Source organism: Geotrypetes seraphini, chromosome 9 (assembly GCF_902459505.1).
Source record: "Geotrypetes seraphini chromosome 9, aGeoSer1.1, whole genome shotgun sequence".
NCBI classification, from domain to species: Eukaryota; Metazoa; Chordata; class Amphibia; order Gymnophiona; family Dermophiidae; genus Geotrypetes; species Geotrypetes seraphini.
The window spans coordinates 67,293,727-67,318,376 of NC_047092.1; the positions used below are offsets into that span (position 1 = coordinate 67,293,727).

General features: G+C 45.4%; 1 protein-coding gene across 5 annotated transcripts in view; it reads right to left on the minus strand.

The window, feature by feature from the left end:
• The window catches only part of SCAF11 (SR-related CTD associated factor 11), a 543,954-nt gene that overhangs the window by 179,162 nt on the left and 340,142 nt on the right, over window positions 1–24,650 (minus strand). For all 5 annotated transcript variants that reach the window (XM_033958790.1, XM_033958787.1, XM_033958788.1 and 2 more), the window contains one exon: window positions 16,726–16,832. In XM_033958790.1, coding sequence (XP_033814681.1) covers window positions 16,726–16,832 — 107 coding nt within the window. The remainder of the gene's footprint in view (window positions 1–16,725; window positions 16,833–24,650) is intronic.

Below are 24,650 nucleotides of genomic sequence, written 5' to 3' on the forward strand. Positions count from 1 at the left end.
CCTCGATGGGCGTGGAACGGAGGAAAGCCACAGAAGCAGCCATAGCTCTGACTCTGTGGGCCGTGACAGCACCTTCCAGTGAGAGACCGGCCCGAGCATAACAGAACGCAATGCAGGCAGCAAGCCAGTTGGAAAGCGTCCGTTTAGAGACAGGACGACCTAAGCGGTTAGGGTCGAAGGACAAAAAGAGCTGAGGGGACGAGCGGTGAGCCCTGGTACGGTCAAGGTAGTATGCAAGGGCACGCTTACAGTCCAGCGTGTGCAACGCCTGTTCCCCCGGATGAGAATGGGGTTTCGGGAAAAAGACAGGCAACACAATGGACTGGTTGAGGTGAAATTCCGAGACCACCTTGGGAAGGAATTTAGGATGGGTACGCAGACCCACCTTGTCATGGTGAAAAACAGTGAAAGGTGGGTCGGCAACCAGTGCATGCAGCTCACTAACCCTCCTGGCAGAGGTGATGGCAATGAGGAAAAGCACCTTCCATGTAAGAAATTTGAGTGAAGTTGTGGCAAGAGGCTCAAACGGAGGTTTCATGAGGGCTGATAAAACCACATTCAGGTCCCAGACGACTGGAGGAGGCTTCAGAGGCGGTTTGACATTGAAGAGGCCTCTCATGAACCGAGAAACCAGGAGATGAGCCGTAAGAGGTTTTCCGAGGATAGGCTCATGAAACGCAGTGATGGCACTGAGGTGGACTCTGATTGAGGTAGACTTGAGGCCAGCATCGGACAGAGAGAGCAAATAGTCCAGTACAGTTTCCACCGCCAATGAGGTGGGATCGTGGTGATGTAGTAGACACCAAGAGGAGAACCGGGTCCACTTCTGATGATAACATTGGAGGGTGGCCGGTTTCCTGGAGGCATCCAAAATGCGACGGATAGGCTGAGACAGATTCTCTGGAGAGGTCAGCCCGAGAGAAACCAAGCTGTCAGGTGGAGCGAGGACAGATTGGGATGCAGTAGAGACTGATGCTGCTGTGTAAGTAGAGTAGGAAACACAGGAAGAGGAATGGGTTCTCTGGAGCTTAGCTGGAGCAGGAGGGAGAACCAGTGTTGGCGGGGCCACTGAGGGGCGATGAGAATCATGGTGGCTCTGTCCCTGCAAGTTTGAATAACGTCCGCAACATCAGAGGTAGTGGAGGAAAGGCATAGAGGACCCGATCCGTCCAGTTGAGCAGGAATGCATCCGGGGCCAGACAATGAGGAGAGAAGAGTCTGGAACAGAAAAGGGGTAGCTGATGGTTGTGAGGCGCTGCAAAGAGGTCCACCTGAGGAGTGCCCCACCGAGCAAAGATGGAGCGGAGTGTGGGAGGATCCAGAGTCCACTCGTGAGGTTGAAGGATGCGGCTGAGATTGTCGGCCAGGGAGTTCTGTTCGCCCTGGATATAGACAGCCTTGAGGAAGAGACTGTGGGCCGTGGCCCAGGTCCAGATGCGGATGGCCTCCTGACAGAGGAGGGGAGAGCCGGTGCCGCCTTGCTTGTTTATGTAGTACATGGCGACTTGGTTGTCTGTGCACAGGAGAAGAACCTGAGGATAGAGAAGGTGCTGGAAGGCCTTGAGAGCATAGAACATGGCCCCGAGTTCCAGAAAATTGATGTGGGGTTGACGTTCCTGAGGGGTCCAGAGCCCCTGGGTGCGAAGATCTCCCAGATGAGCTCCCCATGCATAGGGGGAGGCATCCGTTGTTATAATCATGGAGTGAGGGGGTAGATGAAAGAGTAGATCCCTGGAAAGATTGGAGGAGTTCAACCACCATTGAAGAGATTGCTGAAGAGACGATGTCACAGAGATGGGATGAGAAAGAGGATCCGTGGTCTGTGACCATTGGTTGGCCAGAGTCAATTGAGGTGTCCTGAGGTGGAGTCGCGCCAGAGGAAGCACATGGACCGTCGAAGCCATGTGGCCCAGGAGGACAATCATTTGCCGAGCTGGAATGGAGCAACGAAGGAGCACCTGATGGCAGAGGTGGAGCAGGGTCCGTTGGCGGTCTGAGGGGAGAAACGCCCTCATCAGAGTGGTGTCGAGAACGGCTCCAATGAACTGAAGTCGCTGTGTGGGAAGCAGATGCGACTTGGGGTAGTTGATCTCGAACCCCAGGAGATGGAGGAAGGAGATGGTGTGCTGAGTGGCTTGTAGCACGAGTGAAGACGTAGGTGCTTTCACCAACCAATCGTCCAAGTAGGGGAACACCTGGAGGTTGTGAGACCTGAGAAAAGCCGCCACCACAATAAGGCACTTGGTGAACACCCTGGGCGATGATGCCAGGCCAAAGGATAGCACTTTGTACTGACAGTGACGGTGCTGTATCTGAAATCGGAGGTAGCGACGTGAAGTCAGATTGATTGGAATGTGAGTGTAGGCCTCTTTGAGGTCTAGGGAACATAGCCAGTCGTGTTGAGAGAGAAGCGGGTAAAGCGTGGCAAGGGAGAGCATTCTGAACTTTTCCTTGACCAGACACTTGTTGAGGTCCCGGAGATCGAGGATGGGACGGAGGTCTCCTGTTTTCTTGGGAACCAGGAAGTAGCGGGAGTAGAATCCCTGACCCCTTTGGTCTGAGGGTACCTCTTCGATGGCATTGAGAAGAAGGAGGGAGTGGACCTCCCTCAGGAGGAGGGGGGAGTGGGAGGAGTGGGAAGCAGACTCTATGGGAGGATTGTCTGGTGGAAGAGTCTGAAAATTTAGAGAGTAGCCGTGGCGAATGATGTTGAGGACCCATTGGTCTGATGTGATGACCTCCCAACGGCTGAGGAAGAGTTGGAGGCATCCTCCGATAGGCTGAGGAAGAGGCAATGATGGTGGGAGACTGGCTATGCCCTGGAGAAAAGAGTCAAAAGGGTTGAGATGGTTTTGACGGAGGGAGAGGCTTGGCAGGTTGATGAGACTGGGAGCGAGCCTGAGTTTGATGCTGGTGACGAGGACGGTGAGGTTGCTGTTGAGGCGGGTTGAGAGGTCTGGCCGAGAACCTGCGCTGGTAGGAGTACTGCTGTCTGTAGGGGCGAGCAGGCGGAGTCTTCTTTTTAGGTTTCACCAGAGTATCCCACCTGGTCTCGTGCGCTGAGAGTTTCTGGGTTGTTGAGTCCAGGGACTCCCCGAAGAGCTCGTCACCAAGACAAGGTGCGTTAGCCAGGCGGTCTTGGTGGTTAATGTCGAGGTCAGAAACTCTCAGCCAGACCAAACGCCGCATGGCAACAGCCATGGCAGATGCTCGAGAGGTCAGCTCAAATGAGTCATAAATGGAGCGCACCATGAATTTCTGGAGTTGGAGTAGACTGGAAATTTGCTGTTGGAAGAGGGGGACCTTACGTTCAGGAATGTATTTCTGTAAGGAGGAGAGTTGTTGCACCAGATGCTTCATGTAGAAGGAGAAGTGAAAGGTGTAATTATTTGCCCTGTTGGCCAGCATTGCATTCTGGAAAAGGCGCTTGCCAAACTTATCCATAGTTTTTCCCTCTCTGCCAGGAGGGGTGGAGGCATAGACACTGGAGCCCTGAGTTTTCTTCAAGGTGGACTCTACCAGGAGAGATTCATGGGGCAATTGAGGCTTGTCAAACCCTGGGATTGGAATGACCCGGTACAAGCTATCCTGTTTGCGAGGGGCCCTGGGGACAGTGAGGGGGTTCTCCCAATTTTTGTAAAAAGTTTCCCGTAGGATGTCGTGGACGGGTAACTTAAGAAATTCTTTGGGAGGTTGCTCAAAGTCTAGGGCATCGAGAAAAGCCTGGGACTTTTTAGAGTTGGACTCTAAGGGAATGGAAAGAGCTGTTGACATCTCCCTGAGGAATTTGGTGAAAGAGGACTGTTCAGGTTTTGAAACGGTATCAGCCACCGAGGGTTCCTCGTCCGTCGACGAAGCGTCTTCCTCGGTACCGTGCGGGGATTCTTCCCATAAGTCTGGGTCCCTGATGTCGGGGTGCGCACGGCGGAACATCGGTGTGGAGGGCTCGGCATGGCGGGTCTTGGAGATAGACTTGCCAGAGCGTACCGAGGCGGTACCGGGAGAGGAAGACCGGTGCCGTTCCTGGTACCGGGGAGGGTCGGTATCAGAGCGGGCCTGCACCGTAGGTTGGGAACGGTGTGGTTCAGCCGAGAGCACCGGCATGGAAGTGTTAAGCGGTACCGAGGGGGTCGACACCGACGGGATCGTGCGAGGCTCGGACCGGTCCTGTACCGGAAGGTGTGGGGCCAGCATCGCCGGCAACAGTTGTTGGAGTTGCTGCTGCAGCTGCTCTTGTAATTGGGCTTGGAGTATGGCCGCGATGCGGTCGTCCAGGGGAGGCACCGGTACCGCTTTTTTCTTCTTCGGTACCATAGGTGCCGCTCTACGGTCTGGCGATGAGGAGGCCAATGACGAGGCACTCACCGATATTGGAGCGGAGCGTTTGCGGGGTCGGTGCGGTGCTGCGAGGACCGGTGTCGCAACCGTGGCAGAAGGGCGCTCAAGGGAAGTGGAAGGCTTCTTAGCCGGCTTACCTGGGGCCAGCGACCCCGAAGAAGGATCCGGTGGCGTCGAAGTAGTCGGTGCCGACTTTTGAGGTGCCATCAACGTCGCAGCAGGTTCCATAGCAGATCCGGTACCGAAAATAATATTTTGCTGGATCTGCCTATTTTTCAATGTGCGCTTTTTAAGAGTAGCACAGCGGGTGCAGGTGTCAGCCCGATGCTCCGGACGTTCCGGACCCAAGCACTGCAGGCACCAATTGTGCGGGTCGGTGAGAGAGATCGGGCGTGCACACCGCTGGCACTTCTTAAAGCCCGGTTGAGGGGACATGAAGGGAAACACGGCCTCCGCAAAATCGAAGCCGGAGGCCTGTATGGTGGCAACAGGCCCCGCCGGGACCGGCCTGAAAAAAGAAGGAAAACTCGACGAGTTTTTTTTTTTTTTTTTTTTAAAGTAAAAAATAAAGTAATCCGATGGAAAAAATAGAAGAAAAACGAAAAAGTATGCGAGCGGGAAGGCAGAAACTAGTTTTTCAACAGCCGTTGAAAACACATGCGTCTTCTTCGCTCCGCGGAAACGAAGAAACTGGGGACCACGCACTCCTCCGTCGGGCGGGAAGGCACTCGCGCATGTGCGGTGCGGCCAACTAGAACTTTCTAGTTAAAAGTGTCCGTACCGGGGCTCCGTCGGTGACGTCACCCATGTGTTAAGAATATGCTGCCTGCTTTTCCTGGGATAAACATCTTATCACCAAAGCTGCTGCTCAGGTTACAACTTCTGTCTCTGTGCAGGCAGAAAATGTTACCCAGGCAGAGGGAGTGGTTCCAGGTGCAGTCAGCAAAAATGGCTAGCTTCTGTGAGGGGGAGGCTGAACCAGTAATTATGCCCCCCCCCCCCAATCTCACCACATGGTGCACAAACGCTCAAACAGCGGCAAATCTGGACAAATTTGACATGAATCCAAGCTAGGAGACCCTGAGGACTCCATTCCAGCAGTTTTCCTGGCAAAAATCCAAATTTTAAAGAAGCAGGGAGAAGTTGAAAAAAAGATCGCTGAAAATCCAAGATGGCCGATGGACACGAATTTGCGCCAAAAACAACACTTCCCAAAATTACCAAAATAGCATTTTTCAGGTGGGGGAACACAGAAGATCACTGGAAAGCACTCAAAACCCTTCAAAATTTAAGTTTTAGAAATTGTTGTTGGATCCTGTCAGCTCCTCTTACTCACAAATGCTGGTCACAGAAACTGCAACTGCTGTCTAACCCTGATTAAGAGCCAGAGCGAGAATTCACTGCCACACTGCTGGAAAAGGTGTCCTCAAGATGATCTTTAGGCTGCTGATCAGACTCCACTGTCTGACAATGCCTCCACCCCTGTGGACCAACAACTGCGCACGGAGATGGGCAGAGGTGCAAAAACGCAGCCTGCATGGTGCAGAACACCGCTGAGCCTCCTAAGTGTGCTGAACAGTCTGCAGACTCCCCGCTTAACAGGGAGTAAGATAAGGTCAGCGACGGCCCTGACATCCAAGGAAGACTAGCAAATTAGCTGACAAGTACCCTGAAGTGATCAGGGATTGGCCTGTCAGCTACAGATCGAAGTTTGTGAATTCTCAAGCAGGTAGTACTTCAAATGTCCATAGAATGCGAAAGGGAACAAAACTACATTGAATTAAAAATAATAAATTGGAGCAAGCAGAACTAACACCCTGCAAACACATGCAGAAGGGAAAGACTGATGGGAGGAGCTAAGCTAGCCTGTGATGTACCCTACAGTCAGAGTGAAAAACTTACAGTTCTCTTCTGCAACCCATGCGAGTAAAGGGAAATAACCCTATTGTCTAGAATGTCTCACCTACTGCACTAGAAATGGGTGTTTCCTGATGTTAATAAATTAACTCAGCAACACAGGAAATTATTTCTTGTTTTATTTTCTTTGACTCAGAACAATTAAGTATTTCTAGAACATAAAGGGGAATTCATCAAGGGGCACTAACCGATTTAGCGCATGCTAATGATTAGTATGCTAAAATACCCAAAGGACTCACATCTTAACATTCTCTCTCTCAAATTATTTAGCTCAGGCACACTAAACAGAGCAAATTATTCATAGCATAAGAACATAAGAATAGCGTTACTGGGTCAGACCAATGGTCCATCAAGCCCAGTAGCCCATTCTCACAGTGGCCAATCCAGGTCACTAGTACCTGGCCAAAACCCACGCAGTAGCAACATTCCATGCTACCAATCCAGGGCAAGCAGTGGCTTCCCCCATGTCTTTCTCAATAACAGACTATGGACTTTTCCTCCAGGAACTTGTCCAAACCTTTCTTAAAACCAGCTACGCTATTCACTCTTACCACATCCTCTGGCAACGAGTTCTAGAGCTTAACCATTTTCTGAGAGAGAAAAAAATTTCCTCCTATTGGTTTTAAAAGTATTTCCCTGTAACTTCATCAAGTGTGTCCTAGTCTTTGTAATTTTTGATAGAGTGAAAAATCGATCCACTTGTACCCGTTCTACTCCACTCAGAATATTGTAGACTTCAATCATATCTCCCCTCAGCCGTCTCTTTACCAAGCTAAAAGAGCCCTAACCATTGTAGTCTTTCCTCATAAGAGAGGAGTTCCATCCCCTTTACGATCTTGGTCGTTCTTCTTTGAACCTTTTCTAGTGCCACTATATCTTTCTTGAGATAAGGAGACCAGAATTGAATGCAATATTCCAGATAAGGTCACACCAGGGGCATTATAACATTCTTAGTCTTATTAACCATCCCTTTTTTAATAATCCTGTTTACTTTTTTCACCGCCACCGCACATTGGGTGGAAGGTTTCATCATATTGTCTACGATGATATCCAGATCCTTTTCTTGGGTGCAAATCCCCAAGGTTGACTCTAGCATCCGGTAACTGTGATTCAGGTTATTCTTCCCAATGTGCATCACTTTGCATTTGTCCACATTAAATTTCATCTGCCATTTCGACGCCCAGTCTTCCAATTTGCCAAGGTCCGCCTGCAATTTTTCATAATCCGCAAAGTTGTTGAAATGCATGGACAGTTTAGTGTCATCTGCAAATTTAATCACCTCACTCGTCGTTCCAATTTCCAGATCATTTATAAATAAGTTAAATAGCACCAGTCCGAGTATAGACCCCTGCGGCACTCCACTGTTTACCATTTAACCCTACCCTCTGTTTTCTATCCGATAATCAATTCCTAATCCACAATCCTGGCAATTTATCACTTTTTAACTTGTCAATTTGGTTCAGCACATCTTCCAGATTCACTAAGATTTCATCTAGTTCCTCCGCATCACCACCTTTGAAAACCATTTCTGGTTCAGGTATATCTCTTACATCTTCTTCCGTAAAGACCGAAACAAATAATTTATTCAGTATCTCCGCTATGGCCTTATCCTCCCTGAGCGCCCCTTTTGCTCCTTGATCATCCAACGGTCCCACAGATTCCCTCACAGATTTTCTGCTTCTGATGTACCTAAAAAAATTGTTACGAGTTTTTGCCTCTTTTGCAAGTTTCTTTTCATATTCTTTCTTAGCTGTCTTTATCAATGCTTTGCATCTAACTTGCCAGTGCTTGTGTATCTTCCTTATTTTATTTATTCAGATCCTTTTTCCATTCTGTAAATGTTTTTTTCTGGTTCTAATAGCCTGTTTCACTTCACCTTTTAACCACGCCGGCTCTCATTTCTTCTTCTTTCCACCTTTGCTGATACGTGAAATACATCTTGTCTGGGCTTCCACGATGGTATTTTTAAATGACATCCACGCCTGCTACAGTCCTAATCTTTGCAACTGATCCTTTTAGCTTCTTTTTAACCATTTTCCTCATTTTATCACAGTCACCCTTTCAAAAATTAAATGCCTCTACAGTAGATTTCTTTTGCGCTGTCACTCCTGGTATCAGCTCAAATTTGATCACGTTGTGATCACAATTTCCCAGCAGACTTAACACAGTTAACTCCTGTACTATGCCTTGCATTCCACTAAGGACCAAATCTAAACTAGCTCCCCCTCTTCTCGGTTCATGGACCAGTTGCTCCAAGAAGCAGTCATTTATGACTACTAGGAATTTTACCTCCCTAGCACTCCCCGATGTAACAATGTTGAGGTAATTGAAAACGGTACACTAACTAAAACGTGTGGGACAAACGCACGCAGGACTTATACATGCCAGATTAAAAGTTACAGTAAGCGCTGCAAGGGGGATGGGGGGAACCCTCCCATTAAACTTAGAAGTGTTCACGCTCCCTTTGGGGGGTGGAGGGGGGTAAACCCCCCCATTACAGAGGAAACTGCCGTTTTATCTCGTTCTGGGGGTAATCGGCAGTTTCCTCTGAAATGGAGGGGATTCCCCTCACACACACCCCCAACAGGAGCGCGAACACTTCTAAGTTTAGTGAGGGGGGGTTTCCCCCCACACACCCTCTCAGAGCGCTTACAGTAACTGTATGAGTCTGGTGCTTAAGTCCTGCGCGCCATTGTCAGCGCGTGTTTGTCCTACACGGTTATGACGGGTCACCATTGAAATCATCCAATTCTCCAGCTTTCCTAATCTCTGAAAACATTCCTTCATCTGTCTGCTCATTTTTGTCCAAAGGGGACAGTAGTATAACCCTTATTTCCCATAAGTGACAGTAAAAAAGGATTGTTTGGGGGATATAAAGCTGTTTATTGGGATTTAAGCTATTTCCCAAAGGCGTCAGTAAAAAGGAAGCTTTTGAGAGAACATTTGAATTTTCTAACACCGTTTCTTCTCTGAGATGAATGGGAAGGTGATTCCATTCCTGTAGAGCTGTAACTGAAACGATTTTGTTTCGCCTTCTGCTTATAATCTTTATGGAATTGTAAAAAGTTGCTGATTAGTGGATCTTAGAGTTCTTGAAGTAGTGTGAGGAATGAAAAGCCTGCCCAAAAATGCCAGCAATTTTGTTTGTCTGATTTTGAATGCTAAAAGGGCCAGTTTGTATGAAATTTTGTGTTGAACTGGAAGCCAGTAGGCGTTTTGAAGGAGAGGAGTGACATGATCATATTTCTTTGAATTACCATATTCTTCGCTCCATAAGACGCACTTTTCCACCTCCAAAAAGGGGGTGGAAATAAGGATGCATCTTATGGAATGAATACCCAAACCCCTCCTGTTACCTTTTTAAAATTATGAGGCCCTCCCTCGCTGGACGTGGCTGCCTGGAGCACTGACAGCTGACACGGCTGCCTCTGAGTCCTCTTCTCTTGCGGCAGAGCGGTGCACAAGGCTGCCGGCCTGGTCCCGTGCCGCTTCCCACGAGAGTTCTTAATAGAAGAGTTCTTGCGGGAGTGGCGCAGGACCAGCTGGCAGCCTTGTGCACCACTCTGCCACAAGGGAAGAGGACTCCGAGGAAGCTGCGTCAGCTGTCAGTGCTCCAGGCAGCTGCCTCCAGCGAGGGAGGGCCTCAGAAATTAAAAAAGGTAACGGTAGGGGGGAGGGAGGCCAGGAGCTGCCCTGCCTAATTAAAAATAGGTACGGGGGCGGGGGCCTGCTGAATTAAAAAATAAGGAGGGTGAGGTTGGGCCTGCCTTTCTGCATCAAGGCCTGGAAGAGGGAGGCCTGCCTGCCTGGAGGGGCTACCTGGGAGGGTGGTAGGCCTGGGAGGGGGGAGTGCTCCTGCCTGCCTGGGTGGAGGGGAAGGTGTGCCTGTCTGCCTGCCTGGGAGGGGGAGGCCTGCTGCCCTGTCCCTACCTGCCTGCTCACCACTAGACCACCAGAGGGGGGACAGGGTGCAGAGCTTGGCAATGAGTGTGAGTTTGGATGCAGAGCCTGGCAGGGAGAATTTGGTTCAGAATGGTTTTTTTCTTGTTTTCCTCCTCTAGAACATAGGAATTGCCGCTGCTGGGTCAGACCAGTGGTCCATCATGCCCAGCAGTCTGCTTATGCGGCGGCCTCTGGTCAGAGACCAGCACCTTAACTGAGACTAGCCCAAACAGCGCACGTTCTTGTTCAGCAGGAACTTGTCTAACTTAGTCTTGAATCCTTGGAGGGTGTTTTCCCCTATAACCGCCTCAGGAAGAGCGTTCCAGCTTTCTACCACTCTCTGGGTAAAGAAGAACTTCCTTACGATTGTACGGAATCTATCCCCTTTCAACTTTAGAGAGTGCCCTCATGTTCTCCCTACCTTGGAGAGGATGAACAACCTGTCCTTATCTACTAAGTTTATCCCCTTCAGTACCTTGAATGTTTCGATCATGTCCCCTCTCAATCTCCTCTGTTCGAGGGAGAAGAGGCCCAGTTTCTCTAATCTTTCGCTGTACGGCAGTTCCTCCAAACTCTTAACCATCTTAGTCGCTCTTCTCTGGACCCTTTCGAGTAGTACCGTGTCCTTCTTCATGTACAGTGACCAATACTGGACGCAGTACTCCAGGTGAGAGCGCACCATGGCCCTGTAAAGCAGCATGATAACCTTCTTTGATCTGTTCGTGATCTCCTTCTTTATCATTCCTAGCATTCTGTTTGCCCTTTTTGCTGCCGCCGCACATTACGTGGACAGCTTCATCGACTTGTCGATCAGAACTCCCAAGTCCCTTTCCTGGAAGGTCTCTCCAAGTACTGCCCCAGACATCCTATATTCGTGCATGAGATTTTTGTTACCGACATGCATCACTGTACACTTATCCACGTTGAATCTCATCTGCCATGTCGGTGCCCATTTCTCGAGCCTGATTATGTCACGTTGCAGATCTTCGCAATCCCCCTGCATCTTCACTACTCGGAATAACTTCATATCGTCCGCAAATTTAATCACCTTGCTCGTCGTACCTATGTCCAAATCATTTATAAAGATGTTAAAGAGCACGGGTCCAAGCACCGAGCCCTGCGACACCCCACTGGTGACGCTCTTCCAGTCCGAGTATTGTCCATTTATCCCCACTCTCTGTTTCCTATGCTCCAGCCAGTTTTTAATCCACGTGAGTATTTCACCCTCGATTCCATGGCTCACAATTTTACGAAGTAGTCGTTCATGCAGAATCTTGTTGAACGCCTTCTGAAAATCCAGATATACAATGTCGACCGGATCGCCCTTGTCTATCTGTCTGTTTATTCCCTCAAAGAAGTGCAGCAAGTTCGTCAAACACGATCTGTCTTTGCTAAAACCGTGCTGACTGGTCCTCATCAGCCCGTGTCCTTCAAGATGATTAATGATGCTGTCCTTTATCAGTGACTCTACCATCTTTCCCGGTACCGAGGTCAGATTCACAGGTCTGTAGTTTCCCGGATCTCCCCTCGAACCTTTCTTGAAGATCGGCGTAACATTCATCACCTTCCAGTCTTCCGGAATCTTTCCCGATTTGATCGACAGATTGGCTATTAGTTGAAGCAGATCAGCTATGGTCCCTTTCAGTTCCTTGATGACCCTCGGATGAATGCAATCCGGTCCCAGGGATTTATCGCTCTTAAGCCTATCAATCTGCCTACACACCTCCTCTAGACTGACCGTCAATCCTGTCAGCTTTCCGTCTTCATTTCAAGCATATAGCCTGATGGGTTCCGGTATGCTGTGTACATCTTCTTCGGTAAATACAGATGCAAAAAATGTGTTCAGTTTGTCGGCAATTGCTTTATCCTCTTTTAGCGCTCCCTTTATTCCATGGTCATCCAACAGTGCCACCGCTTCCTTCGCGGGTCGTTTCCCCTTAATATATCAAAAGAACAGCTTGAAGTTCTTCGCCTTCTTAGCTATTTTTTCCTCATAGTCTCTTTTGGCCCCTTTTACCACCTTATGCCACCTGCGTTGATGTTGTTTGTGCTTGTTCCAGTTTTCATCCGTTTTTGACCTTTTCCATTCCTTAAATGAAGTTTTCTTGTCTCTGATCGCTTCCTTCACCTCTACAGTGAGCCACACCGGTTCTTTGTTCTTTTTCCTCTTGGATCCCTTGTTGATACGCGGTATATATAGATTTTGCGCCTTGGTGACTGTGTCCTTAAAAAGGGACTAAGCTTGCTCTAACGTTTTTACAGTGCTTATTCTCTTCTTAATCTTCTTCCCTACCATGAGTCTCATCCCTTCGTAATTCCCTATTCGGAAGTTCAGTGCCGTGGCTGTCGTTTTGGACCAATGTTTCTCCCCTGAGTCCAGATCAAAGCGGATCATATTGTGATCGCTGCTTCCCAGCGTCCCTTCTACATCTTGTGCCGGTCCTCGCAGGCCATTTAGAATTAAGTCCAGAATTGCATTTCCTCTAGTATTTTCCTTGACAAGTTGTTCCAGGAAGCAATCGCCTGCAGCACCTAGGAACTTGGTCTCTCTAATGCAGCTGGAGGTGCCTAGGTTCCAGTCTATTCCCGGATAGTTGAAGTCACCCATGATAACTATGTTGCCTCTTTGAAGCTGTGTTTAATCTCGTCTGTCATTTCTCCGTCAATTTCTTCGGACTGCCCTGGGGGTCGATAGTAGATGCCGATCTTTGTTTCCAGGCCATTTGTTCCTGGAATTTTGACCCATAGAGACTCTAACTTATCAGTCAGTTGTGGCGTGTTCTCTCCAATAGATTCAATTTCCTCTTTGACGTATATGACAAAACCCCCACCTTTTTGAGCCACTCTATCTCTGCGGTATAGTTTGTATACCGGTAGCACAGTTGTTTTCCTCAGTCCACCACTAAATCTAGGGTGCGTCTTATGGAGCAAAAAATATGGTAGTAATTATTTTTATTGCTGTGCTTTGAACAATTTGCAAACACCTTATTTCTTCTTGGGATATGCCTTTTTAGAGGGCATTAAAATAGTCCAGTCTTGATATGATTAATGAGTGAATTAGGATGTTAAAGATGGCAGGTTCTAAGACTTTTGATATGGATCTAATCATTCTTAATTTTCAAAAACAGTTCCTAACTACTGTGCTGATCTGGTCATGGTAATTTAACTTCTGGTCTATTACAACTCCTAAGATTTTAACTGTTTCAACTGTTTGTAATATGGATTCTTTTAATTTTATAGGATCTATGAGTGTGAGGTCATTTTCCCACGGCACTATCTAAAATCCTATCTATGTGACGCGTGAGGTCTGCCACCTTTGCACCAGGCAGGCAAGTGACCAGGCAATCCTCACGCCCACCAGCCACCCAGCTATCTACATGCCTAATGATCGAATCACCAACTACAACTGCTGTCCTAACTTTTTCCTCCTGGGCAAAAGCCCTTGGAGAGACATCCTCGGAGCAAAAGGCTATTGGATTTCCTGGTGGGCAGGTCCTAGCTAAAGGATTATTTCCTACTTCACCAGGGTGATGCTCTCATTCTAGGAGACCTCTCTCCTCCAAGGCAGCATAGGGGCTACCAGACTGGAGGTGGAATACCAAACGGAGGTGGCACACTAAACGGAACAAATATTTTTCAAGGCACATTATAACTGAAGTCAGAAAATTGCAAAACCAACAAATTAAATTTGAGAGTTATTTATTTAAAGTTCTTAAAGTTATGGGTAATTGTAACAATGGTGAAACTAAAGTAGATAGAATAGAATTACTAATCAATGCGATGAATGTGCTTGTTTTTGAGTGCAAAGAGAATTTTTAAAAATAAAGTAAAATTCTGGAATCTCTTCAGGGCATACCACTGTGCCATGACATACAGTTTGAGAGACACTGATTTAGCATATGTTAAATTGGTTACAGTTAGCATACCTTGATGAATCCCCCCTCCCCCTCTAATTCTGTTCCCAGTGCTGAAGAAGTTTCAGGTTAATGGACAGATCTTGATCCACTAAATGTATAAATTGTTATAAGATAATTGTGCTAAAATCTCCCCTTACTTCTGTGGGTTGCCCCTTTTCATTTTTAGTGGTTTATTGAGAAAGATTTAGCTATTTATTTATTTTTTCCCTTAATCTGATTTAGATGATTCTTGCTTGCTATGTTATTTTTCCCCATTTTTCAATATTGATATTACTTTTTATATAATCTGATTAAAAATAAAATTTGAAAAAATAAAAGAAACTGGTCCACATAAGCATAGCAGATGACAGCAAATAACAAAAGGCAACAAAAATTTTTTTTCAGAATCATCTGACAATGCAACACACTTTTCTAAATCAGTTTTTCACACTGATTTCAGATCTGTTATTTTTTTCAATCACGTAAACTTTTAAAGTTATGATTAATGTTAGTTTATAACGTTTTAGCATATAGGGTTTTAAGAATTGCAGCATCAATTTAAAGAAATGTTGCAGTATCTTCAGTCCAAAGTCAAATAAGCACACAGCATAGCACAATTATATCGGACTGTGTCACTTAGCAGCCAATATTTCTTCAAAAATGCTTAGAGTATGATTTCTTTTTGTGAGTTGTGTCTGTATTGTCAAGGCACAACATCCAGCAGTAGTCGGCCATCAAACTCTCATTCCAGAAACCTTGGTACTGACGCTCCATTAACTGACTGTTCTGGTGAAAACGTTTCCTTGCTCGTCACTCACCATATCAAGATTTTCTGGAAAAAAGTCAAGATGTGAGTGCAAAAAGTATATTTTTAATGACATGCGACGGCCAAGTTTCTGATATGAGTCAAGGAGATTCTGAACTCCTTCCTTGTATGAAGGAGACTTATGGTTGGCTATAAGGTTGTATATGTTACTGCATTTACTAATAAACAACGCCTACATCTTGTACATTGTCTGCAGTCTGTTTGTCGTTTTCTGGTTGCTGTTGTTTACTGCAGACTACGTTGGATTTTCTTTCTCCCTTTAGTGAAAAACTAAACACAGATTTGAAATCAGAATGAAAAATACTACAAAACCCACCCAAAATTAACTATGATGAAAATGATGTGTTGACCTGTGTAATGATCAAAATGGCCCATCTGGTCTGCCTAGTAAAATACCATCTGGGGTATAGCTGCTGCTTTGTACATATTATCCCATGTCTTCATTTAGGTACAAACTTAGGGATCCTTTTACAAAGCCGCGGTAGAGGTTTCTTCTGCAGATTGTCAAGGTACCGTATATACTTGAATATAGGATGAGATTTTTGGATCAAAAAAATGGCCCAATAATGGGGGTCTCATCCTATATTTGGGTATCACCCAGTGACCACCCGACACCCTCCTGGACTTACAGCAGGCCTGCCATTAGCCTGGGACAGGAGGGATCCCTCTTGTCTCCCATCCCAGCCAATACTAACAATTTCCCCCTCCCCCCGGTAGTCCAGCAGTGTATCCCGTGCAGAGTCCTTCCTGCCGATCTTGCGGCCAGCTATGCACCTGGGCCGGCATACAGGAGCGAGCTTTTTGAGCTTCTGCATGGCCCTGCGCTGCTCCCTGAAAAGTTGCCACCAGTTCTCGCAGGACTTCTGATTCAGATAGCAGTGCAGGGCCGGAGCTCAAAAAGCTCACTCCTGCGTGCCAGATAGGGTGCGCCGCTGGCTGTGAGATCGGCAGGAGAGGATCTTTGCGGGATACAATGCTGGTCCACCAGAGAAAAGGTATGCAGGGGAGGAGGTGTATAAAAAATTGTTAGTATCGGCCGGGACAAGGGAGGGATCCCTCCTGTTCTGATCTACCACTAGACAACTAGAGGGGGAAGAGGGTACAGGGAAGGAAGGTGGGACAGGGTGCAGAGCCTGACAGGGAGGGGGGACAGGGTGCAGAGCCTGGCATGGAGTGAGTGGGGTTGGGTTCAGAGCCTGGCAGGGAAGGCGACTGGGTTCAGAGCCTGGTAGGGCAGGGGGCTGAGTACAGAGTCTTGCAGGGCAGGCAGGAAATAGGGCTGAGTGCAGAACCTGGCAGGGGAGGGCATGAGGGAGGGGAAACTGGATGCAGATCCTGGCAGGGCATGACACTTGAATATTAAGCCCCCATCTTATATTCGATTCAACCATTTTTCCTCCTTTTTGGGGGGGAAAAATGGGGGTCTCAACTTATAATTGGATTAACTTATATTCGAGTATATACAGTAAATGCTTCGATGCTTATAGGAATTCTATGAGCATCATAGCATTTCCTCACCAGCCTGCGGTAGAAACTTTTACTGCAGCTTTGTAAAAGCCAGTGTTAATATTCAAGTCAAGTATTACCTTTGTAAAAAGAATGCTACAATTGCTAGACTTTGCCAATTTACTATGCTTCCCCCCCCTCACCCCTAGAAAACACAAAAAAGCATCTTAGCACCTCAGATCCTTAATTTAGCAAATTTAAAATTTTTCCTCTATATAATAAAAATATGTTTCAAAATAATTAAAATCATGAAGGTTTAAGACCATGCAGTAAATAACCTGGGAAAAATTAAATACAAACCTCAAACTTCTAAAGCTACAGGAAGAATTGCCTGACAGATGACTTAAAGGAGAGAAACAGTAGAAATCATTTCTGAAGTGCTGATGTGATGATGCCAATCTTCTGGGCTGCAATAATAAAAACAGGAGTGAAAATCTTCATTCCTAAATGTCTATAACTTTTTTTTTTTTCCCCGTTTGTAAATCTTTATTCATTTTCATCTCTTACAACAAGTGTATAATAATCAATCAAAATAATTTTTACAAATCACTTGACAATCTTACTTATAATCATTAAAATATAAAAGAATCCCTTCCCACCCACCCCACCCATTAACAATAAATCAATTATCAAATATCATATTTCCCAATCCCACCCCACCTATATCTTATATAATAACAAGGTGATTAAGGTGTCTGATCATTAGAATATGTAATCAATGGCCCCCAAGTCTTTTTAAAATTATGATAATTTCCTTGCTGTATAGCAAGCACCCTCTCCATTTTATAAATATGACAAACTGAATTCCACCAAAAGGTATAATTAAGTTTAGTATAATCCTTCCAATTTCCAGTAATATGTTGAATGGCAACCCCCGTCAGTATTAATAAAAGTTTATTATTATTTGCTGAAATTCGACTCTTAAATCTCATAGATGTACCAAATAATATAGTATCATATGAAAGGGCAACTTGATTTTCTAACAATGAATTAATTTGGGACCAAATTAACTTCCAAAAGGCATTTATATAGGGACAGAAAAAAATTAAATGATCTAAAGTCCCAGCTTCTAAACTACAATGCCAGCATCTATTAGATCTAGAGCTATCCAACTTTTGTAAACGAACTGGGGTCCAAAAAGCTCTATGCAACAAAAAGAACCAAGTCTGCCTCATAGATGCTGGTCACATGAAGCTGTGAAATACTTGGGGATTTTAATACATAAGGATCCGGTTCTTGCTCAAGATCTTAATATATCTAAAGTCAAAAATCTAGTTCTAAATACTACATCTCGATGGTCTCCACTTTTTTTGTCTTGGTGGGGTAGAATAGCATCCATCAAAATGACCCTAGCACCTCAAATTAATTACACTCTCTCTATGCTTCCTCTTCTATGCCGGAAGTCGTTTTTTCATTGGCTAAATAGGAAGCTATCTGAATTCATTTGGAACAAGAAAAAACCTCGAATTGCTCTCGCCAAGCTGAAAGCCTCTAAGATTAACGGTGGTCTTAACTTCCCGGATTTCTATCATTATTATATTGCTTCACTAGCTAAATATGGAACTTACTGGGTTACTGACTCCTATCCCCAAGAGCCTCCTGCTTGGTTTGAAATGGAGTGCTTTTTATGCACGCCTTTACACATCTCCTGCTTACTAACGGTGTCAGTACCCAGACATTTGAGAAGGTACTCTTTGTTGGGTTCAACGCAGCATGCTCTTCATCTTTTAGATACATTAGCTGAGATCTCAGTTAATGTTAGCCCACTCATGTCTCTTTGGAATAATCCCAAAATCCAAAACCATGGCAAATCCCTCTCATGGAATCGGTGGCAGCGGGCAGGTATATGGTTTGCCCATCAATTGTCTACTCTTACTGCGTCAGTTCCTTTTGATATACTTTACTCCACATACCATACTCCACATTCTGTTTATTCACAGTGGCTCTCACTCATTGGAGTGCTGTCTTCTGTGCATATACGTTTTGACTTCATGACTTCCAAAAATACTATCCGCCATTGGTCTTTATTGACTCTATTAAAAGGCAAGGCTATATCTTTTTTCTATAATATTTTGAGAGATCATTCCTTCACTTTTTCACCTCAATCTATGAAACACTGGGATGTTATACTCACCACTCCGCTTTCTGACATTGATTGGGAACTCTTTTGGTCTTCAACAAACCGCCCGCTTTTATCTTCTAGAGTTTTACAATCAATGTTCTTTATTATGTGGAATGTAGTATGGACCCCATTTCGCATGTGGAAAGCCAACTTAAAGCAAGACTCTGTTTGCTGGAACTGTTTGAAAGAGGAGGGAACTCTTGATCATATGTTTTTTCATTGTACTTTGGTCCGCTCCTTTTGGACTCAAATTTGGAACACCATACAATCTATCACTAACTGCTCGGAAGAGATCTCTATGGACATTATAATCCTTCGCTCTCAACATCCCTGTTTCGCACAATCAAACTGTCCGCCTAAGCTTATCAATACCATGTTTGTGACTGCTCTCATGCACATTCTGAAAAATTGGAAATCATCTTCGCTACTAGACTATACTTTTTGGTGGAACTCTCTGTGTATGTATCATAGATTTGAATCCTATGCATATGAGAATAAAATTACACTCCGAACCTCCATGAATTTGAAGAGCAAAAAATCACCCTGGTCATTCCTGGATTCCTATGTACGCTCTGCTTCGTAGACACTCCTGTCTTCCCTTCCTTTTCTTCTCTTTTCTTCTTTCTTTCCTTTCTCTTTTAATTTATATTTCTGTTCTCCCTCATCTTTTTCTCATATAGTCTTCACAAGCAGTTCCAATACTTGGAGCTTTTCTTACTGCTATGGTCCTCTACAGTTAAATATATATTTGCAGATTCTTTATACACAAAGCTTTATTTTGTTTTTATGTATTTGAAATGCTCCCTGTATTTTTCAAAATACTCAATAAAAATTATTGAACTAAAAAAAAAAAAAAAAAAAAAGATGCTGACCTTGTAGTTCTTATTCTCCAAGACCAAAATCGTGGCCATTGAGAGGCAGAAATTTGGTGCCCAATCTCAATGCTCCAAATATCCCTAAGACCAGTTTTCCATTTTTTATTCAAATACCCATACAACAATTTATACCACTGTGCGGCTTGGTGATACAAGATCCGCCTGAAAGCATAGGAATTCCAAACTATACTGAGAGTTAAGAACTTTCCATTCAGGGAACCCCTCCTGAATAGCCTGCTTCAATTGCAACCACTTGCAATTGTGAAAAACTAAGCAGTGACCCATTTAGAATAACATCATTTAAACTCCGTATACCTGCAATAATCCAATGCTTCCAAACGATTTTAAATCTGCCAATTTTAATCTTGGAGTTTATCCAAATGGATTGATTTAATGATTTAGAAATTGGATCTGGTGATAAATTACTAACATAACGTAAAGTCTTCCAGGTATCAATCAAAATTCTAATTTCTTTAAATATTTCCTGGGCAAATTTATACTAATAAGATGAGACAAATGTAAAGGAAACAGGAGCCGCCATTCTAAATATAACCAATCTGGAACATTTTCCATAAGATCTGGGAGGATCCAATACATACCCTGTCTTAAAATATAGGCTTGATAGTACCTATAAAAATTTGGAAAATTTACCCCTCCCTCCACAATTGTCTTTTGTAGAGATACTAAAGCAATCCTTCCCCCTGCACCGATACCAGCGGCGCATCCAGCATCTCCGGGGCCTCTCCAAGGGAGCGGAGCGTGGGAGCACTGCTCCGCCCATCCCCCGAACCAGCAGGGGAACTTTTACTTTACTTTTAGAGAAGCTCCAGCGGCCAGCGGGAAACCAGCCCTCCTTCCCCCTGCACCGATACCAGCGGTGCATCCAGCATCTTCGGGGCCTCTCCAAGGGAGCGGAGCGTGGGAGCAGTGCTCCGCCCCTCCCCCGAACCAACAGGGGAACTTTTACTTTACTTTTAGAGAAGCCCCAGCGACCAGCGGGAAACCAGCCCTCCTTCCCCCTGCACCGATACCAGCGGCGCATCCAGCATCTTTGGGGCCTCTCCAGGGGAGCGGAGCGTGGGAGCACTGCTCCGCCCCTCCCCCGAACCAACAGGGGAACTTTTACAGAAGCTCCAGCAGCTAGTGGGAAACCAGCCCTCCTTCCCCCCTTCACCGATACCCGCGGCGCTGCCGGTGTCTTTCTCATCCAGTCCGCCCTCCCACCGATTGTCGCTTGCCTCACCTATCTCCACTCCAACCTGAAGACTCCTCCAACCCAAAGTCTTCTCCAACTCAAGCTGAACAAACCCTTCGGACAATCCGATAAGTACTCTACATGGTTATTCTTGCATGGTTACTCTTTGTATGGTCTTTCTAATACCTACTGTAGCCGAGTCAAACCTTTCATACTCTCTGCAATCTCCATCACTGCAGGATGGCTTCCCTGCACAACTACCTCACCCTATTCCTCATGTTCTACTGGACCTATTGCAAATGCAGGTTTACCGAGGTCCTTTACGCCTCCCAAATTCCAATCCTCACAAGACCTCGCCTCTTAAACCTAGACCCCTTTAGGCCAACCCAACGCTTCACTCTTAACTGCTCTGATCATGGCCCGTTCAAAATCCCGGTTGTCCCCCCCCCTCTAGCAAAAAAAAGAAACCTCATACCATAAAACACCGATTATTAAAGAAAATCTCCCTCCCCTCCCCCATCGACTCCCCACTACAAAAAAAAAGTGCAAGGTTTCTACCTAAACATCTGATCTATCAGGAACAAAACCCAGCTGGTTAAAGACTGGCTAGAAGAGACTAAACCCGACTTTGTCCTCCTAACTGAAACATGGTTGATCTCTGACACCGATATCATAATTCGCGAGTGTCTCCCACCCGGGTTTAAAATCACATCACTACCCAGATCCTGGGGACGAGGTGGAGGATTAGCCGTCATAGTAAGAGATCCATTCAAGACCACCATCTTAGCCTCGAAAACCTCCTCAGACCTCGAAATTCTTTCTTGCAAACTCCAATCTGACCAACTAGAAGATGGCCTAATTCTCATCCTATTCTACATTCCTCCCAAGAAATGGCCCACTGCTAAAGACAACTTTTCAGAATTCCTCCTCACCAACTCAATCACAGGCCCCTTCAATCTTCTGATCGGGGATCTGAACATCCACCTAGAACAAATTGAACAGAATGACACAAAAGACCTACTATCCCTCATCTCCTCCCTAGACTTTTTCACTCCAACTCCGGTAAAAATCCACCACAAAGGTCACCATCTAGATCTAGTAAACTTTTCCTCCAAAGAACAATTCCATCCCAAGTTTCTTTGGGAACAAGCTACCTGGACAGATTCACTATGGTCAGACCACAGACTATGCAATTTCCACCTCAACTGGCAAACAAGACACAACCTACCCTACACAAAGACAGCAAAAAGGCCTAAAAAGGTAATATCCACAAGAGGCTTAATCAACCCAGTGGAATTTTGGTCCCACTACGACATCTCTTCCAATCCTGACCCTGACTCCTTTACAGTCGACGACTGGACAAACACAAGCACACAGATCCTAAATACAATGGGCCCCTTTAAAACAAAGAAAATGAGAAACAAAATCCTGGACGGGTGGTTTGATGCCGAACTTGGATCAGTAAAGCGGGAACTTCAAAAACTGGAAAGACTTTGGCTGAAATCCAATGACAATAAAGACAGATCCAACTGGAGAACAAAACTAAAAGATTACAAACATCTGATTACCACCAAATGCACTAACTTCTACGCCCAAAAAATCGGATCCCCTAACCCCGATATCAAAAACCTATTCAAAATAGTTAACCACCTCTACGATACTCAATCCCTTACCCGCCCTTCCTCAGATTCACCCCCACTGGCCAACAATCTGGCCGCGTTCTTCAATAACAAAATCTCCAATCTCAGATCCACCCTACCTACTACCTCCAACAACCATCTGAACTATCTGGACAGCCAGTCCCACAACGACGAAACCAGGGCTGATTTATACTGGAACAAATTCACCACTCCCACCTGGCAACAATTCTGTAAATTCTACTCAAAATATGCCAATTCCCACTGCAAACTAGATAGCTGTCCACCAAATGTAATGAAAGTTGCCCCGATCTCCTTCAAAACCAAATTGTATACCTGGATCTCCTCCCAACTACAATCAGGCTCATTCCCTGTGGACCTAGGCCAAATTCTCATCACTCCAATTGTCAAAAACCCCAAAGATCCCATCTTCCTTATATCTAACTACAGACCCATTGCGAATATACCCTTCTTTACAAAGATGATGGAAGGCCTGGTCAACCAAGATTTAACAACCTAACTGGACAAATTCAACATTCTAAACGACAACCAGTCAGGTTTCCGCTCCAGACACAGCACTGAAACCGTCATTGCTTCTCTGGTAGACTACCTTCAGAACCTGTTCAGCCTGGGCACAAGTGCACTAGTCCTGCAATTTGATCTTTGTAGCGCCTTTGACTTGGTCGATCATGCCATTCTCCTGGACTGTTTGGAGTCTATTGGTCTCTCAGGCAACATATTAAAATGGTTCCAGGGTTTCCTAGGTCAACGCTCCTACCAAGTTTACAGTGACAACTCCCAGTCCGCCAGCTGGGTCAACACCTGTGGAGTCCCACAGGGCTCCCCCCCTGTCCCCCACGCTGTTCAACATCTACCTGGTCGCTCTAGGTAACCTACTGCTAAACCTGAAGATCAAATTCTACATCTATGCCGATGACATCACCTTAGTCTTCCCCCTATCCAACATAACCCCCGAGATAAATAATCACCTAGCTTCAATCCTAACGCAAATCGAGCTATGGATGACCGACTTCAGACTGAAGCTCAACTCAAATAAAACCAAATTCTTCCTGGCAAGTCCAAATGACAAAATCAAAGACACCTCAATCCCCCTGAATGGCCAAGTCTTTCCCATAACAAACTCCTTAAAAATACTTGGAGTGACCCTCGACCACAACCTTACCTTTGAAGCTCACACCGACCTTCTGGTCAAAAAAGGCTTCGCCACCCTATGGAAGCTAAGATCCATCAGAAAATACTTCAACGCTCCCTCATTCCGCCTACTAGTGCAATCCTCCATCTTAAGTCTACTCAACTATTGCAACATCATCTACCTGGGATCTTTCAAAAAAACCATACAAAGACTGCAAATCATCCAAAACACAGCAATCCGCCTGATCTTCGGACTAAAAAAATGGGAACACTTAACTCCCTACTACCACAAACTTCACTGGCTACCCCTGGAAGCAAGAGTGCAATTCAAGTTCGCCTGTTTCTGTTACAAATCCATCCTTGGCTCGGCCCCCCTTTACTTGGTATCCCATTTCAGCCTAGACCACCCATCCAAACTCACACGTAAAACCCACCTGTTTAGCTATCCTACCCTAAAGGCCTGCTGTTACAAAAGATATCTAAATAGAACTCTTGCCTTCCAAGCAGGTCAGCTCAATGACTGGCTGGCCCACATCATCTCACGCACTTCATCCTACTTAAATTTCAGGAAATTACTAAAAAGTAATCTCTTCACCCGAATCACACCCTAACCCCCTTTGCCATACCCTGGCCCCTTCTATCTCACCATGTCCTTTACGCAGATCGTCTTGACCTTCTTCTCTGCACCATTTATTACCCTGATAGTACCTATCCTCGCTGATTGTACCATTCTTCGCCGATTGTACCATCGTTCGCTGATTGTTCTATTTTTCTCTGTTTGTACATTTTTCTCTGTTTGTATCATTGTACCAATTTCGCTGATTGTCCAGCCCTTCTTCATTGTAAACCGCTTCGAACTACTATGGCTTTGGCGGTATATAAGAAATAAAATTATTATTATTATTATTATAGGTCTTTTACCCAACCAAACAAATTTAGTAAGGATACCATTTAACCTTTTGTAAAATGACCCCTGGAAAAAAATTGATGATATACTCATTTGATAACAAACCACAGGCAATATCATCATTTTGATCGTTTGAACTCTCCCCCACCAAGAAAGATGTAAAGGATTCCTTTGCTCACACATCTGTTATTTTTCTTAATAAAAGTTTTTTATTCTCCTTCACTGTGTCTTCTATTGTATTTTTAATAATAATACCTAAGTATTTTAATCCATCTTCTTTCCAAATAAATGAGAATGAGTCGAATAATCCTTTGGTACAGTGAACATTAAGCGGGAG